This window comes from Elephantulus edwardii, unplaced genomic scaffold (assembly GCF_000299155.1).
Source record: "Elephantulus edwardii isolate Elephantulus edwardi_28Jun2011 unplaced genomic scaffold, EleEdw1.0 scaffold00215, whole genome shotgun sequence".
NCBI lineage: Eukaryota > Metazoa > Chordata > Mammalia > Macroscelidea > Macroscelididae > Elephantulus > Elephantulus edwardii.
Genome location: NW_006399965.1, coordinates 2,187,002 through 2,206,228, shown reverse-complemented (window position 1 = coordinate 2,206,228; position 19,227 = coordinate 2,187,002). Strand labels below are relative to the sequence as shown.

The following is a 19,227-nucleotide window of genomic DNA, read 5'->3' as shown; positions in this document are numbered from 1 at the left end:
TATAATATATATTATATATATTAAACATTAATCTGTTGATTTTGGAAGCAGGAGTGGCATCCACATAAATGTTGATAGTTATAGAAAGGCTTCAGGCCTTTTGTTCATAGGGTCCCTATGAGTCATGCCCAACTTGAAGGCAATCAACAACAACAATCTGTTTATGGAATGCCTGGGTGGTGGAAACAATTAATGTACTCATTGCTAACTGAAAGGTTCATAGTTCAAGACCACCCACAAACACCTTGAAAGACAATCTTTAATCTACTTCTGACAAATCCACCCCAGCCCCTGAAAGCCCTGTGGAGCACAGTTCACTCTGACACACGTGCAGCATCACGGATGAGAGCTGGCTGGATGGTCAACATCCAGTCGGGCATCTCTGAGCAGACTATGACTCCCCCTTTCCATGAAGGGGTACATGTTGTTGTTGATCCCCGTTGAGTTGAGCATGACTCACAAGGACCCTATGAACAAATGGCCTCAAGCCTTTCTATAACTATCATTGTTTCTCCAAGTTCATGGAGTTTCCAGAGGCATGTTGTTTAGGCAGTGGATGCCACTCCTGCTTCCAAAATACATTAAGTAGAATCAGAGTAAAGAAAATATGGCATTCTTCTATATTTCAGTTAAGAAAAATTAGCCTTGAACTATTGGTGCATTTATTATTATGTTTAATAATCCCAAACAACCACAAGACACCACTTCCAAAAATATGGTACCTAGAAAGTCCAGACCGATTTCTTCCCAGGAAGTTCACATGTTTTTCAGACTGTGAACCAACTTGGAGAGTTTGTTTGTTGACAAACTCCACAAGTTAGCATAGTGTTTCCGTGTTTGCTTTCCAAGGCTGTAAATGGCTCATTAAGGAAATTGTCCGTTTTTCCTTCTGTGGAGCATCTGGTGACTTTGAATCTCATGCCTTTGAGCTGGAAGCACAGCTGTCCGTGTTCACACACACGCACAAGTATAGATGCACACAGATATATGCACATGTATATACCCCTTTGTAAGTGTGATCCTCAAGTGAGAACATGCACTGTATACTAACTACCATTTCATACAACAGAGTTAGGTGGTCATCATCGCCTCTGCTTGGTGTCTGGTGTCTGTCCACTGTCCTTTCCATCCTAAGTCCTTCTAAAGACATGCACTCTTTTAAGACATCCTACTGTATGAAATGGCAGTATACAATGCATGTTCTCACGTGAGGATCATACTTACAAAGGGGTATATACATGTGCATATATCTGTGTGCATCTATACTTGTGCATGTGTGTGAACACGGACAGCTGTGCTTTCAGCTCAAAGGCATGAGATTCAAAGTCACCAGCTGCTCCACAGAAGGAAAAATGGACAACTTCCTTAATGAGCCATTTACAGCCTCAGAAAGCCTATAGGAGTATCAGCTCTTGGTCATTTCTGAGAACCTAGTCAAACCACATTTTCTTTCTAATAGTCTATAATTTAAATGTTAAGTGATCTTCCCTGGACTTGCAATGAATAACATACGTTCCCCACATTTGGTATTGCTCTGGGTGAAACTGGAGCTCTCAACTCTGCTTATTATATGGTCTCCTCTCTTGCTTGCTCTGGGCTGATTTCACTAAAATGACAATTTCCCACGCATACAAGTCACAGTGAAGCCTGGCTTCCCATCAGTAGAAATCAGTTGCAATCTTCTCTCTCCCTAGGAAGCCTACTCTGTAGCAAGACAGTTCAATATGATCCCCCCGGTCTGTGAACAAGCTGAGTACCATCTATTCCAGAGAGAGAAAGTGGAGGTCCAGCTGCCGGAGCTCTACCATAAAATAGGTAATCTTTCAAAGCAAATGTGCTGATTATTTTTAAACATAGGAGGGTCAGTGATTTGGGAAAGAAAGAAATAATGTTGCTGAGATGTTTTCCTGTCTGTAATTAGCATGGGGAGGACTGTGCATTCCAGAGATGGTGAAGGCCACGTAGGTGCCACAGTAAGTCTCCAGGGGAGTCACTGAGGAAAAAGGCAGGCAGAGTTTTAGACTGTGAGTCACAAATAAAGCCACACTCAGGATGTATTCAGCCCGCACATATACAGTGAAGGAAGATCCACAAGCACGCTCACTCTCCAAGGGGTGCTAACTCTAGCTGAGGTGCTAAGTCTGGGCGGATTATGACGGCCTTTTCATAAATATGTATAGATGCCCACAGCTTAGGGAGCCCTGGAAGTGTAGTCTGTACACAGTCGCTCTGCTACCCCAGAGGCTAAACCTCTCCAGCAGTTTAAATTCACCAACAGGACCTCAACATGATAAAGGTAAACAACCAGTTGCAAAATGGGCACAGGGTATGAATAGACACTTCACCAAAGAAGACAAACAAACACATGAAGAAGTGTTCTAAATCCCTAGCTCTAAGAAAGATGCAAATAAAAACAACTATGAGATATCATCTCACTCCAGAAACAATAGCAAAGTTTAACAGAGTAGCAAATAGTAAATGCTGGCAGGGGTGTGGAGAGATTGGAACCCTTACTTCACTGCTAGTCAGAGTGTAAAATGGTGCAACCACTCTGGAAGGCAGTATGGCGCTTTCTCAAAAAGTTGGAAATAGAAAGACCATTTGATCCAGCAATGCCACTACTGGGAATACACCCTAAAGAAACTGGAACTGCCACTCAAACAGATATATGCACACCTATGTTTATTGCTGCACTGTTCACAATAGCAAAGAGATGAGAGCAACCCAAGTGCCCATCAACAAATGAGTGGATAGAAAAACTATGGTTTGGTTATATGATGGAATATTATGCAGCACTGAAAAACAATGAATTCATAAAACATTGCACAGCATGAGTGACCCTGCAGGATATTATGCTGAGTGAAATATCTTAGTCACAAAAGGACAAATACTGCATAGCACCACTGCTGTAAAGCAGGTCTTACAAGAGGGTTTGAGAGGAGAATAGGATAAGAGCGAATAATGAATATTGCACTGGTACAGATGAAGGAAAGAATTGTTTAAAAGGAATGTATGATTGGGCATTATCTGTACAACAACAGCACAGAATAAGAGGTACATCATTGCTAAGAGGACTGGCGGGGGGGAGGCAACTGTTCTACAGTAAATGAATGGTTTTTTTTTAAATGTCAACTGGAAGAGGGAGAAAGGAGAGAGGGAGGGAGGGAGTGAAGAAGATAGGAAAGAGGTAAAAATGTGCAAGAATGAGTGAATGAAAATCTAACTTTCTGTAAATTTTCATAAAAATTACAATTGAAGGGAGCTCTGGTGGCCTAACTGCAAGTAACTGCACTGTAATCCCAGAAGCACGCAGTTTTAATCCATCAGATGCTCTGTTGGAGAAGGAGGGGCAATCTCCTCCTGTACCAGTCAGATCCAATTTGACAGTACACACAAAAATAATAATAAAATTCAAAAAAAAATTTTTAATCACAATTGAAATGTAAACAATTATTTTAAAAAAAATTTCACCAGCAGCTCTGAGGGAAAAAGTTGGGTAGACTTCTCCTGTCTGATTTACAACCTCCTAAAACCTGCTGAGTGTCAGCTGGGAGTCAATTCTGACTCAAGGCGGTGAGGTTTGAGACAGATACGTCTTACATGCTCTAGTGGCCTAGTCCATAAAATGCTGCACTGATAATCCAAAGGCCACACCTCGCTGGTATTTCTAATCCACCAGCATCTCCAAGAGAGAAAGATGGTCAATCTCCTACCATGCAATTCATGTTGATGTTGTTGTTATGTGCCGTCGAGTCGCTTGCGACTCATAGTGACTCTACGTACAAGAGCTCTAAATGCTGTTCTATCCTGTGCCAACCTTGCTGTCTCAAACGCACTTATCCTCACCTCTCCAGTCACAGAATCGATCCATTTCATCAAAGGTCTTCCTCTCCTGCACCATCCCTCCACTCTGCCAAACATGATGTCCCTCTCCAAGGACCAGTCCTTCCTTGCAACATGCCCAAAGTATGTCAGACGAAGCTTCAGAATCCTTAACTCCAGGGAACACTCTGGCTTCACCCTCTCCAGAACAAACCTGTTTGTTCTCCTAGCAGTCCATGGTATATTCAACACTCTTCTCCATAGCTTCAGATAAACTGCTGGAGTCAGTTCTGACTCTGTGACAGAGTATATAAACATATACAGATGTCTCATATATGTGTTTCTACCTAAATATATTTTATAAGGCACTCTGGCGGGCAGCTGGACTCCACCAGCTAATCCCTGGTAAAAATTTGGGCCACCTCCTCCCTAAGTATTTAGAGCCTTGTCTTCCTGTCAAACATTCTTCTAGGTGGTATAGCACTGGTCTGTGCGTTGCTGTACAGAGGTAACTCGTGCTTGCTGTGATGCTGAAGCCTGTGACAGCGATGTGCCAGTCATGGTAATGGGCACCCATGGCGGACAGTGTTGGCTGGAGCTTCCCAACTAAATCAAGCCTGGAAGCAGGAGCGGCATCCACTTCCAAAATGGCTTGCCTCCGGAAACTCTACGTACGAACAGTGCTCAGGCTATTCGTTCATAGGGTCGCTATGAGTCGTCTACGACTCGACGGCATTAAACAACAACAACAAATCTACTGGAGGGTCGCCATGGTCAGAACCCACAAGAACCCGTGTGCTTGCGGTTATGTACTTTATATATGTACACGTACATTATGGTTTGATGGTGATATCCTCACCTTGCATGCAGCCTACCTGGCTTTAATTCCCCGCCAATTTACCTAGAGCACAACCACCCGTCAGTAAAGGTGTGATGCGATAATGCTGAGCAGGAGCCAGGGGCACTTTCAGACCAAAAAGAATAGGAAGAAAGGCCTAGTGATGTCCGTCTGACAGTGAGCCAGTGAGGGTCCCTGGTCAGAGCAGGAGGGTGCCACGTCTGACAAGGAGCCAGTGGGGGTCCCCGGGTCACGGCGGGAGGGTGCCATCATCTTGGGTCACTAGGAATCAGGTGCTGACTTGAAAGTAGCTAAGAGCAACATACGTTGTATTGACACACACGTATATGCATATGGATACGTATATCTCTCTTTCGCCTGTGCCTGGCACTAGGTTATCTACAGAGAATTCAAAACAGCTCACAAGCCAAGCATTACATGATTTCTGGGAAAGCGGAAAGAGCACACACATTCAGGAATTTCGGAAAGTTTGTCAGGAAACGTGATAAGGCCCATTTTCAAGTTTATCAGAAATTTCCAGACATAACTTTCTTCCTAAGCAATAAAAGAGAAGTACTTGTCTCTGAGGATGAAAATAAGACCATAAAAACCAAAACCTAAATGGTGGACGTCAGAAAACCATGGATAAGTCACATTTTCGACCTGCTTATCTGAGACAATTCTAAGAACTTATAAGTCATGTTTAATTGGCTTTTAAGGGATGAAATGAAACGGGTGAACCTTCAAATACTAATGGGAAAATGTGGCTGCTCTTAACTTGTCCATCTGGACACCCTTGTCACCATGACTAATGGAGTCCTGAAGTCCCTGAATGTCACACACACTACTGAACTATTCACAAAAAGGCTAGAGGTTTGGATCCACCCAGAAGCACCGTGAAATAAAGGCCTGGTGACTGAGTTCCACAAAGTGAGCCATTAAAAACCGTGTGGAGCACAGGTCTACTCAGAAACAGGGGGATTGCTGAGGTAGTCGACTCCATGGAAACTGGACCTTTGGCGTTCCTCCCCCGTGCCCCATTGTGGTAAAATATGTAACGAAACATTATCTAAAATTTTTTACATATACAACTTAGTGACATCTATCACATTAATCAATGCAAAACTGTTTGGGTAAATCATAACAAATTGTGGCTAACTTTCCTTTCTATGAAGATGGCGCTGAAAGTGAAAAAGGAAGCCCCTGCCCCTCCCAAAAGTGAAGCCAAAGCAAAGGCATTAAAGGCCAAGAAGGCATCCTGAAGGGCATCCGCAGCCAAAAAAAAAGGAAGACCCACACGTCACTCACCTTCCGGGGGCCTAAGTCGCTGAGACTCCGAAGGCAGCCCAAATACCCCCGGAAGAGCACCCGCAGGAGAAACAAGCTTGACCACTAGGCCATCATCAAATTTCCCCTGACCACTGAGTCAGCCATGAAGAAGATAGAAGATAACAATACACTTGTGTTCATTGTGGATGTCAAGGCCAACAAGCACCAAATTAAACAAGCTGTAAAGAAGCTCTATGACACTGAAGTGGCCAAGGTCAACACTTTGATTAGGCCTGATGGAGAAAAGGCCTATGTTCAACTTGCTCCTGACTATGATGCTTTGGATGTTGCCAACAAAATTGGGATCATCTAAACTGAGTCCAGCAGGCTAATTCTAAATATAAATTTTTCTCACACACAAAAAAATTGTGGTTAACCTTGAGGAAAATGAAAATCCCAGAACACTTGGTTGTACTTATATGAAATCTATACTTGGACTAGGAAGCAGTCCTCAGAACACAGCAGGAAAACACTGCATGGTTCAAAATCAGGAAAGGACTGTGTCAGGGATACATCTTGTTTCCATACCTTTTCAATTTACATGTGGAACAGATCATTTGGAAGACTGGGATCTATGAGGAGGAATGTGGCATCAGCATTGGAGGAAGACTCATCAACAACCTGTGTTTTGCTGACACAACCTTGTTTACTGAAACTGAGGAGGACCTGAAGCATTTTTTGCAGAGGGTCAAGGATTGTCATCTACTGTATGGACAGAAGCTCAATATCAAGAAAACAAAGATTCTCAACACTGGGCCAACCGGCAGCACCATGATGGATGGAGAAGAGGCTGAGGTTCTTAACAGTTTCGGCTTGCTTGGTTCCACAATCAACACTCTTGGCACCATCAATAGGAAATCAAAAGATTAATTGTATTGGTAAAATCTGCTGTTGGAACCTCTCCAGAATTCTGAACAGCAAGTCTAAAGACTTAGTCTGAAGACTAATGTGTGGCTAATCCATGGCCTTTGCAATTACTTGCTGTGCATCAAAGAGCTGGACAATAACTAAGGATGAGAGATGTCTTTGAGTTGTGGTGCTGGAGAAGAGAACTGAACATAACATGGACTGTCAAGAGAAACAGAAAGTCTGACCTGGAGAGAGTAAAGCCAAGCTGCTCATTGGAGGCAAGGATTTTTGAAGCTCCATCTCACATAATTTGGTCACATTATCAGGAGGGAACAGTTTTTATAGAAGGACATCATGCTTGGAAGGGTGGAGGGACAACAAAGGAGAGGAAGGCCACAGATAAGATAGATTGACACAGTAACTGGGGTAATGCGGATAGGTGTGTCAGAGACTGGGAAATTGGCTGAGGATAGAGTAGGGTTCAGAGCTATTGTGCAAAAGGGTCACTGAGTCATGGTCAACTCAATGGCACATAACAACATCACATTAACCACGTTGTACAACCATCACCAGCCAGCCAGTGGTTTTACCAATTCCTACTTAAAATACTCCCAATCTTTTAACATTTTTTTATTATGATTGTGTGAAAGTTTACAAAGTGTATTATGAGATATTTTCCAGTCACTGGTTCACGCATATTTGGTTTCATAACATTAGTTACTATATACACAGTGTCTGATCATCTGTCCTTCATTCCACAATGCCTTTCCCTTCACTCATTCCAACAAGGTAGTGTTCATTATTCACCCATTAATTTTCTATTGGTTCTCTCTGTATGAAAACCTTTCTCTAGTCATTTGTAACAATGGTCTTATACTGCGTTTGTCCTTCTGTGACTGACTTATTTCACTCGGCATGAAGAAGTACTCTAGAATAATCTATGTTATGTAATGTTTTGTAAATTCGTCATTGCTTTTCAGTGCTGTATAGTAGTACTCCACTATGTGAGTGCATCATCGTTTCTCAATCTAGTTGTTCCCTGATGGACACTTGAGTTGTTGTCATTTCCTTGTTTCTACAAGCAACTTCTTAATGTTTTTTCTTCTTCTTCTGTAGGTGTTGGAGCAATGACCTGGTCTCCACTTGCCTGTGGAATCATTTCAGGGAAATATGGAAATGGGGTGCCTGAAAGTTCCAGGGCTTCTCTGAAGGTATTTTCTTCAACCTCTAGTCTGGGAGTAAGGGGGCCTGCTGGGGCGGGGGAAGTAGGGAGATTGATTAAAACAGCTCGCAAACTATCTTTGGCTCCCTGGCTCAGACCTAAGTGCGAGCCTGGCCTGGCCACTGTCCTGAGGTGACAGCCTTAGCCCCGTGGTGGGCTCTGCTCCTAACCTGATAGAAATCAAAGTTTATAAATAATCTGTCATCTCGCATACTATGGTCACAAAGTCTGGAAGGGCCAGATCTTGAAAAAGACATCATAGTGGGAAATGGGGGGGGGGGGCAGAGAAAGAGAGGAAGACCAGCCAGATGAATTGACACAGTGTCTGTATCAATGGGCTCAGCCTGGCAGAGATCGGAGGGAGGGTCAGACAGGACAGGGCAGGGTTCACAGGGCCGCTATGAGCTCAGTCAACTCCGCAGCCCCTCCCATAGCATACTCGGCCAGCACAGAAAATGAATCTCTGCTGGGGACCGGGAGAGAGTGCTGCATGGCCCTGGCGGAACGTGCAAGGCTCAGATCCTCATCTGTTATTTATGCTAAAGAAAGCATTTTGTTCCTTTCTTCAAATTGATAACATTTTAAGCAAAAGATTTAAGTAAACTGATTGCAAGCAATAAATGCTCACATCTGCTACCCAAAGAGTGGTGGTTGAAGTCCAACCCAGAGATGCCTCAGAAGAAGAGGGAGTGTGATGACCTACTTCCAAAACCACCAGCCACGGACGACTCTGCCAAGAACAGCTCTGCTCTGGTGCTGTGTCTCCTTGAGTTGGCATCAACTTGCAGGCAACTCAGAGTGGTGGTTTCTGTGTAAAACCCCTTGGTTTTCCTTCTCTGCACAAGCAGCCTATTCGAGTAACCCATCGAGTGAGCACTAACATAGCTGGGGGTGCACTGAGGCTGGGGCTGGTGGTGGACGGGCGGTGGTCCTGGCACAGGAAGCAGATAAAAAGCAACCCCTCTGTCACTTCAGCTTGCTTGGTGGTAGGAATTTTTAGAACTCAGCTCTGACAGCTGAGACTTGCAGCTTCAGTTCTGTTCTGAAGCATAAAGATATCCAAGATGATTGACAGAAAATCACCTTTCCCCCCCCCCTGTATATTTTGATGCTTCATTTATTGGAAAGTGCACCAAACATTTCACCTTATTAATAACAACATGTCTGTTTTTACATGTGTAATAACATTAGAATCACAAATCCCTCTGAAATGTCAAGGGAGAGAAACTATAGACATTTTAAAGATTCGGGCGAGCCAAAACCCCAGCAGCAGCAACAGCAGCAGCACTGGACTGAAACAGCTTCAGCACTAAGTTAACAGAACGGTTCATGTAAAGCTAGAACCAAGCCCTCACACCAAACTCAGTGCCATCTGGTTAGTTCTGACCCATAGCAGCCAGACAGGACCACTTAGAACAGTCCAGGAGTCTCCCAAGGCCTCATTGTTACAGCGTGAGGTCTGGTGGCACCAACCACAGGAAGCACAGACCCACAGACTTTGCCTCTCTAGTGGTTCAAATACACCAAGGGCTCCATGGGAGAAAGATAGGTAATCTTCCTCACTCCATTTACAGACTTGGAAATGCAGTGAGCTGAGGGCCAGGCTGGGAGGATGTCACCTCTGGGTCTCTTCCACTCAGTGGCAATGGGTTGAGCTGAGTATTTATGGAAGTGGGCTGCTCAGGATAGGACGGCCTTCAGAACTACTGTCCACTGATCGCTATGAGTCACAGGGGATCCAATGCTTCTTTTCTTTCCTGTAGAGCCACTGGTGAGTTCAAGCAATTAACTTCACACTGGGCAGCTGAAGACTTAACTACTGCACTGGTGGGCCTCCATAAGCCTGGACATCAACCCTTGCCTCGCGTGACCGTGACCACGTGTGCCTCCCTCATCTAGACCTTGAACTATCCTTTCGGTCACTAATACCTTAGATACTAACTTGTCCTCTGCAGTGCAACAGGCTCCCTCTCCCACTGCCTTCAACTGGGGCCTGACTGTGGGCTGAACGTCCATCGGGTTTCCAAGGCTGTAAATTGCACGTGAGGAGAGGCTGTTGGTGGATGTGAACCACTAGAGAGATGTGGCCTTTGCATTAGCCGCTCAACTCGCTCTGGACTCCGCTACTTTCTAAAACATGTGGACATGGCCCAGTTTTGTAGTATCACAAAAAAATAGTTAGAATGTTAAATAAGTTGTCGCTCCTGAGAATCAAAGATTGTTCAGAACTAAATCGAGACAAAGAAAAACTACAAACATCTTCAGAAAGAAGGCACAAACGGAGCAAGGCAAGAAAGGAGTGTAGAAAGATGGATAGAGGAGGGAAGCACTGATTACGATGTCACTCAGGGCTGATGTCCAGAGCACCGGGCTACATGGGCTCATTCCTTTCCCTTTATCCTCTCAAAGACAGAAGGACACAGTGTTTAGTCTGTTATAGTTTAAGATGGTATTTCTTCTGAGACTTTCTGAAAATTCTAAGTACTCTGCTGTATCAGTTCTGAGAATGACTCTATGTGAGGATAACTTTTCCCAGATGTGAAAATAAAGAGGTCAGGTGGCAATCCAAGAGTACACACTCACAATAAATAAAGTTTACTTAGATCCCTGTGAGAACCCCGGCCTCCTGGCTGGCCATTTAATTATCTACCCCAAAGTTATCTTTGTTATCCTCCAAGCCAAGGATTTTAAAAAGTACCTACGATGCATTTGGTGTGACTTCTAGTTCTACTAAGAAAAAGCTTGCAAAGAGCTGTCAACAGCTTCAGGAATGACTAACAAAAAGAGAAAGAAAGAAAGACAGACAAGCAGATGAAATATTTGAACTAACAGCCAAAAAAGCAGCTCAGGAGATATTTCTATTGTTGATTTTCATAATATTAATTTGCCATCTATTGAAACATCCTTAACAATACATATTAAAAGCATATTAACAATACATACTGACAGGTGAAAAGCAGCCAATCACAAAGCAGGCATCTCAAAAGCTTTGCAGACTCTCAGGGCTTCCTAGTTATTAACCTGTGTGTTTTCTGGAGTAATCCATATGTGCACATGGGAAAGGTACCAGAGTAGAATAACTAAAGCCAAAAATATTGAAGCAAATATCAAGGCAATCTTACCAATGAAGGAAAATGCTAATGCTAATAATAATAATATAAAAATGAAAAATCAATACCCAGGCAAATAAATTAGAATGGTTAAAGATGAAAACCAAATAAAGAAGGCAACTAGAAAATCAGGCAAAATATAAAGAAAAATCCTTACTAATTGCTGGTACAAATGCAAAACAGCACAGCCACCATGGAAGCAGTGAGCTGGGCGATTCCTCAAACACTGGAGCTAAAATCACACACAATCTAGCAATTCCACTCCTAGGGAGAATCCGAAAGATTTGAAAGCAAGGACTCAAACAGAGACTTGCATGTCAATGTCCACTACAACTCCTAATAGTCAAAGCCTTAAACGAGGAATAACTCATTGTATCTTAAAACTGAATAATAGTTTGGCCTTTTCTTTCTGTTATGTGCTATCAAGTCACTTGCCACTCATAGCAACCTTACGAACAATAGCCCTGAAACCTGCTCTATGCTGTGCCAATCTTATTGTCTCTGACACACCTACCCTCATTAACTCAGTCACTGAATCAATCCATCTCAGCAAGGATCTTCCTCTATTGAACTATACCTCCACCTTTCTAAGCATCATGTTCTTCCTCCAGGAACTGGTCCCTCCCTGCACCATGCCCCAAGTATGTCAGATGAAGCCTCAGAATTCTTGCCTGCAAGGAATAGCCTGATTTCACCCTTTCCAGGATGAACCTTTTTGTTCTCCTGGCAGTCCGTGGTATATTCAATATTCTTCTCTGGCACCACACTCAAAGGTATCAATTCTCTTACTATCATCCCTAGTCATTGACCAACTTTCTGACGCACAGCAAGTAATTGTGAAGACTATGGCCTGGATCAGGCACACCTTAGTCTCCAGACTGACCTCATTGCTCTTCAGTACTCTGGAGAGGTCTCTGACAGCAGACTTTCCCAATGCCAATGCAATTCATTGTTTTTTATTAACTAATAGAAAAAGCTCTGCTTTAAGCATTATAAGAACTATATAGGATCAAATTGATAATAGCAGCTGCTAAGATTAGACCAGAATTGTCAGGAAGCAGTGAGTTTACGTTAGTGAGGTAGAACATCTCAGTACAGGAGGGGAGGAGGATGCACAACTGGAAGGGTGTAGTCAGCGCCCCCGAACGTGCGTGCAGAAACTGCTGGATTGGCATGGCATTGCAGTACATATTCTCAACAACACAATAAATCAACTTTAGAGGGGAAAAAATAATAAATCAATATAAACATTATCAATCTACTTCTCCAAGCGGTAGTGTGGTTCATGGTCCTGGGGTGGGAGAAAGGGACACATAAATGAATCTTTGATGTTACTCTCAGAGATCTTTCTCAAGAGAAGCTGTGTGTATATGTGTGTATATACACATATAAAATGTGTCATTCAATCCTAAAAATCACATTGCACTAACTTTAAATGACCCAAGATTTTTAAAATGAAGATATTTCATAAGATTCATGGGTAAGTTAATAAACCAGGTGCTCTTTATGTGTTGATACGTACTGAGATTGAGCCCTGGTTCTCGCTGGGAGAATCTCCACCTTCCGTGAAGCGGCCGTGGATCCCACCCTGATCGGTACACCTCATCCAGCCAGCACCGCCTGTCAGTAGAAGCGTGCATGTTCCTGTGATCTGCTGGAGTTTTCCTTGGGGCTCTCATGCTAAGGAAAGCCTTCCTCCTTCATCTACTTCTGAAAAACCAGCCGAGGCAAACCCTGATCAGACCACAAGAATGTGATCTGCAATCAGTCACGGGTGTCTTAACTTGAATTCCCTAGAGAGACTAAACCAGGGAAGCATATAGGTAAACGTGTTGCTGTTGTTAGGTGTCATCAAGTCCACTACAACTCACAGTGACTCTATGAACAATGGAAGCTTACCCTAGCCTATGTCAGCCATTGTTGTTGTTATGTGCCGTCGAGTTGCCTGTGACTCATAGCTGCTTATAGTACAACAGCTCTGAAGCCTGCCCAGTCCAGATCCAGTCTCACTGAATCTGACACACCCACCCTCATTACGCCAGTTACTGAGTTAATCCATCTCATCTGGGGTCTTCCTCTCCTGCGCTGTCCCTTCCAAGAATGATGTCCTTCTCCAGTGACCAATCCCTCCTGGCCGTGTGCCCAAAGTATGGGAGACAGAGCTTCAAAATCCTAGCCTCCAAGAAGAAACTTGCTTTCACCCTCTCCAAGACAGACCTATTCATTTTCTTGGTGATCCGTGGAATGTTCAATTCACTTCTCCAGCACCACAAGTTGGAGTCATCATTTCTTCTTCAGTCATCCTTAATCACTGTCCATTTCTCTGATACATAGCAAGTAATTGTGCAGACCATGCCTACATCAGGTGCACCTCAGTCTCCAGACTGACATCACTACTTTTCAATACTCTGGAAAGGTCCCTGAACAGCGAGTCTACCTAATGCAATTTGTCTTTTGATTTCCTGACTGCTGGTGCTAAGAGTGTTGATTGTGGAGCCAAGCAAGCTGTAACTGTTAACCTCAATCTCTTCTCTATCGTGTGTCATCCTATAGATATGTAAAAAGAGAAATGTTCAGGGAGCTCTGGTGGCCTAGTGGCAAGAAGCTGTGCTGCAATACTGAAGGTGCTTGGTTCGAATCCACCAGATGCTCTCCTGGAGAAGGAGGGACAATCTCCTCCTGTACCAGTCAAATTTGATTTGACAGTACACACACACAAAAGAAATAATAATAAAATAAAAAAGAATCATATTTTAAAAGAGAAAGAAATATTCTTCAAGAAACGGCTCACGTACTGTGCGGGGATTGAGAAGTCCTAATTCGATGGATCAGAGAACAGGATAAAGACCTTCTCTGGCTCACGTGGGTAAGAACTGATGCGCCCAAAAGCTGCAGTTCACGGACAGCCTGGAGGCCTCTGTCAGTCCCAAGAACTGGAGGTCAGATAGGAAGATTGAAAGGTTGACAGGCAGTGAGAGAGAGGATAAGCTTTCCCACAATATCCATTTATATACTAGATGTAGGCCATCCCCCCAGCGCAATTCCCCTCCCAACTGCTTGATTGCTCATATCAGACCATGCAGTGAAAGATCAGCCAAACCACTGAGAATCCCAGCCTGGCCAAGTGGACACAGAGTAGCAGTCAGTGCACCGTGGAGGCCAGTGCAGGAGTGGACGGAGCCCCGTGCAGTGTGTGTGGACAAGGGCCAACTCTGCAGCACGTTACAGCCTGGACTGGAACCGCAGGGATTCTCCAAGTTATAACAAAAAGCAGTTGGCTCAAAAAGTGTTTGGCTACTCCTTTTCCCTTCTGAATTACAGAGATGTTGATCCCCTGAAGGAGATTACAGAATTTGGGTGAGATTTGCGGGATGTTTTTCTCATTTAGGGCAGCAGAAGAAAGTCCGAGGACTCTCTGACCCAGCCTGGTGTGGGCAGGGGTCACAGCGTTCAGCGTTCGTAACTGTCCGTGTTGTCATCCTGGAGAGATGCCCCAGGCTCCCTTCGACCTGGGAGAAGCCAACGTTTCCTGTAGCTGAAGCTGCACAAATGCTGAGCCAACTGCCCTTCCTCCCCTGCAAGTTCTCAAGCAAAAAGCCAAACCAAAGGCCTTTGAGATCCAGGAAGCAAACAGAACGAAGCCAACGTGCCCCAAGTCCTTCCAAGACTCATACAAAACATAACTTTGCTCTGGCGAGACTATTTTGGAATGACAGAAGAAAGTGCTTCAATTTTTTTAATTTTATTTTATTAATTTTAATGAATATTTACAGAGATTTTGGATTTCCATTCATTCATTGTTGCACTTTTCTCCCTGCCCACCCCTCCCGCCAGTTCGCTCCTCTCTTTGAAAAGTAAAAGAAAAATTCCTTCATTGGTATACAATCCCCTACCCTCCACCCCCCCCTCGAGTACACTCCAATATGCAACCTTCATTCTGGACTTTTGTGATAACTATAATACCGACTCATTTATCGCTTTTAAACTGTTTTCTCCCTCATCTGTTTCAAAGCAGTATACATAACTTATCCATTTTTTTCTCAGTCTTACCCCAACCCTGATGTCAGTCCCATTCTACAACAGTGGCACCATGCAGTATTTGTCTTTTTGTGACTGTCATATTTCACTCAGCATAATGTCCTCCAGGGTCATCCATTTTGTATAGTATTTCATGAGTTCCTAGTTTTTCAATGCAGCATAGTATTCCATTGTGTGAATATACCACAGCTTCTCTAGCCATTCGTTTGTTGATGGGCACTTGGGTTGTTTCCTTGCTATTGTGAACAAAGCCATGATAAACATGGGTGTGCATATATCTGCTTGGATGTCAGTTATGGTCTCTTTGGGGTATATTCCCAGTAGTGGAATTGCTGGGTCAAATGGCATTTCTATTTGCAACTTTTTGAGGAAGCGCCACACCACTTTCCACAGTGGTGCACCGTTTTACACTTCCATCGACAGCGAATAAGGGTTCCAGTTTCTCCACAACCTCGCCAGCATTTGTTGTTTGCTGTTCTGTTAAATTTTGCTATTCTGACTGGGGTGAGATTACATCTCATAGTTGTTTTGATTTGCATCTCTCTCTCTTAGAGGTAAGGATTTTGAACATTTCTTCACGTGCTTGTTAGCCATCTGAATGTCTTTTTTTGGTGAAGTGTCTGTTCATATCCTTTGACCATTTTTCAATTGGATTATTTACCTTTATCTTGTTGTGGTGAAGAAAGTACTTTAAAAACAAAAGCCAGTGGCCTGGTGAACCAGTGTTGGGGGTGGAGTCCTTGACACCATAGCAACTGCAGGGCTTTCTGTTTCCTTTGAGAAGGTAAAGGATGAAGGTGGTCACTAAGTCCCAAATCCACTCACTAAAGAAAGCCACAAAGCCACACAGCAGTGGGGGGGGTGGTGGTGGTGTGTTTATTGTTTTCATTAAAACAGATTAAGGAAGTCTGACAAATACTCTTTTCCTCTGGGCATTGTGCTGTATTCGTGTGGCAGAGTCTATTGTTCCCTGGATGTCACAGTCAGCACAGAGGCTTCTGGAATGTGGGGCATTGTGGAGTTCTGGGAGATTTTTCTCTTTATATTTAGGAAATTAGTCTCACTTTATAGGGTATAGATTAGGGTCATTGTCTTCTAGGTCCTAAAGAAGAGTTCTCTGCCTGGAACGTCCTTAATCTTCTGAAGCTTTTACTATGTAGAGGTGGTACACATTTGGAGAAAGCTTTACCCACTTTAGCATGTGAAAACTTGGTACTTGTCAGCTGTATCTAGTCAATTTTGTATGAAGTAGCTGAGAAAACTAACAATAGAGCTCTATTAAAAGAATAGGAGCTGTTTAGTGCCGTGGAGTTGTAGACAACTCAAAGCAACCCTATGAACAAAAGACCTGAATATTTGTATAACTTTCATCATTTCTTCAAGTTCATAGGGTTTCTGGAGTCAAGCTATTTCAGAAGTGGATGTCACTCCTGCTTCCAAGCTTGTTTTAATCGGGGAGCTCCACCAAACACTGTCCACCATGGGTGACCATTACCACATTTGACACATCAGTGTCACAGTGTTTAGTAAAAGAATAGGAGAGCAGGAATGAATTAAAGGCAAAGGGAAAATGATGATTATAACCAGAATGGAAGACAACAGCTTCCTTTGAACATGGTGCTCTGCTTCCTTGACAAGAAGGAAACATGTTTTGTTATGTGCCATCAAGTCACTTGCGACTCATAGCGACCATGTGTACAAGAGCCCTAAACACCATTCTATCCTGTGCCAACCTCGCTGTCTCAAACACACTCATTCCCACCACTTCAGTCACAGAACTGATCCATCTCATCAAAGGTCTTCCTCTCCTGCGCCGTCCCTCCACTCTCCCAAACATGATGTCCCTCTCCAAGGACCAGTCCCTCCTTGCAACATGCCCAAACGGGTGGAATATAAATGCATTTTGAGCTATCTCAGTAGGAAACTTTTTCTCTACTTACCAGACTAATTGACAGGGTTTTAACTTGTGTGCATATTGAAGGGTTGAAGTAGTGACTATTCGTCCAAATCAATCCGTTTTGAGCCAATAAACAACAAAATGTGGGGAACCCTGCTTTGTGTGAAGATAACAGGAACTCTGGTCATGGGGAAATAAATAGGGCAAAGAGAAGACTCAGAAACGTACCAGGGGTTCTTCTCCACTATTGAACTTAGTGTCTTTTGAGAATAAAACTCTCCAAAATAGTAACTTTCAATATCATCCTTACTCCTAGTGCTACCAGTGGTTGAAGGAAAGAATTGTAAGCGAAGAAGGGAGGAAACAGCAGAACAAGCTCAAAGATCTTTCCCCAATTGCTGAGCGTCTGGGATGTACGCTACCTCAGCTGGCTGTGGGTAAGAACAGTACCGTGTGTGTGTGTGTGTGTGTGTGTGTGTGTGTGTGTGTGAAAGTCTCTGCCGATATCACAAAATTTGTTGATAGGGCAGCAGTGGTTCAGTGTTAAAATTCTTACCCTCCATCCAGAGACCGGGGTTTGATTCCAGCGAGTATATCTCATGTACAGACTCCCTTCTGTCAGCGGAGGTCTGTGTGTTGATATGATATTAATTAGATGTCAGTGGTGTTTATAGATGATGAAGAAGAATTGGGGAAAGAGACCTGGAGAGCTACTTTTTTTAAAAATTAATTTTAATGAAAGTTTACAGAGACTTAGGGTTTCCAGTCATTCATTGTTGCACTTTTCTCGCTGCCCAACCCCTACCCCCCAATTCACTCTTCTCCTTGAAAAGGAAAACTCTTTCATTGTTATGCAACCCCTCCCCCCAAGTCCACTCCACTGTGCAGTCTTCACTCTGGACTTCTGAAATGACAAGAACACCCATTCATATGTCCCTTTAAACAGTTCTCTCCCTCATCTGTTTCAATGCAATATATATCATTGCTCCCCTCCTTTTCTGTCTTCCCTCAACCCTGATGTCAGTCCCGTTTTACAACAGTGGCCCTATGCAATATTTGTCCCTGGAGGACATTATGCTGAGTGAAATAGATCAGTCACAAGGGAGCTACTTTAAAAACACCAAACATTAAAATTATGGATTGAGGAAGTCTGACCCCATTGAACATGGAGTTGCTCTATAGGAAATCAACCCATCATCATCTATCAATGTCATTGATTTATAAACCTGTCGATGGAGATGGACTGACACTGTGACTTCAGCAATGGGTTCCCGGTTCTCAGAGATGATGAGGATGGCAAAGGATGGGGCCGAGTTCAGGCTGGCTGTTCATAGGGTCACTATGAGTCACAGTTGACTTGACAGCATCTAACAACAACAACATATGATAATGTCTATTGTGTGGGTTGACTGATCTCTGGACACAAACTGGTTAAGATCATATCATGTGAGGTTTCCAGGGTTTCCCGTGATTTTCCACACACTAAGATCATTTTCTTACTTTCATCCGCTCCTTCACACCAACATTCCTCCCAGACAGAACTTGTCGGTGATGGGCATCTCCTCACAGAGCCAGTGAACATGCTCCTGAACTGCCAGGCCCAGCCATTCCTCTTAGCTCATGTTTCCACCCTTTTGAACCTAAGCCAATAGGACTGTGACAGAGGTACAAGTCCATCCTCCAGGGGAAACGCCGCTTTGAGACTTCCTAAGGGACCATGAGACTCTCTTCTGATGTTGTGGAGTCGCTGAAGGGCTGGGGACACTGGTGGACATTAGAACCTTCACACAACCAACCCTGCCCGGTGAAAACATCATGGGAGCCACATACAAGGTGTCCTTCTGGGAGACACCCTAAAGGAAGTAAAAAGGAAACAGTGAAATGAGTTTTAGTAATTTATTTAACCCAAGTCATTCCGAATATTTTTTTAATTTAAATTTATTATTAATTTCAGTAAAAATTTACAGAGACGTCAGATTTCCATTCATTCATTGTTGCACTTTTATCCCCTCCCAACCCTCAACCCCTAGTACACTACCCTCTTGGAAAAGTAAAAGAAAAATTCTTTCATTGTTTTACAAACCCTCCCCCAGGTCCACTCCACCATGTAGCCTTAGCTCTA

General features: G+C 43.5%; 1 protein-coding gene across 5 annotated transcripts in view; it reads left to right on the top strand.

The window, feature by feature from the left end:
• Nucleotides 1-19,227, top strand: part of KCNAB1 (potassium voltage-gated channel, shaker-related subfamily, beta member 1) — a 613,103-nt gene that overhangs the window by 578,096 nt on the left and 15,780 nt on the right. For all 5 annotated transcript variants that reach the window (XM_006897776.1, XM_006897775.1, XM_006897777.1 and 2 more), the window contains 3 exons: nt 1,695-1,815; nt 7,955-8,049; nt 17,422-17,542. In XM_006897776.1, coding sequence (XP_006897838.1) covers nt 1,695-1,815; nt 7,955-8,049; nt 17,422-17,542 — 337 coding nt within the window. The remainder of the gene's footprint in view (nt 1-1,694; nt 1,816-7,954; nt 8,050-17,421; nt 17,543-19,227) is intronic.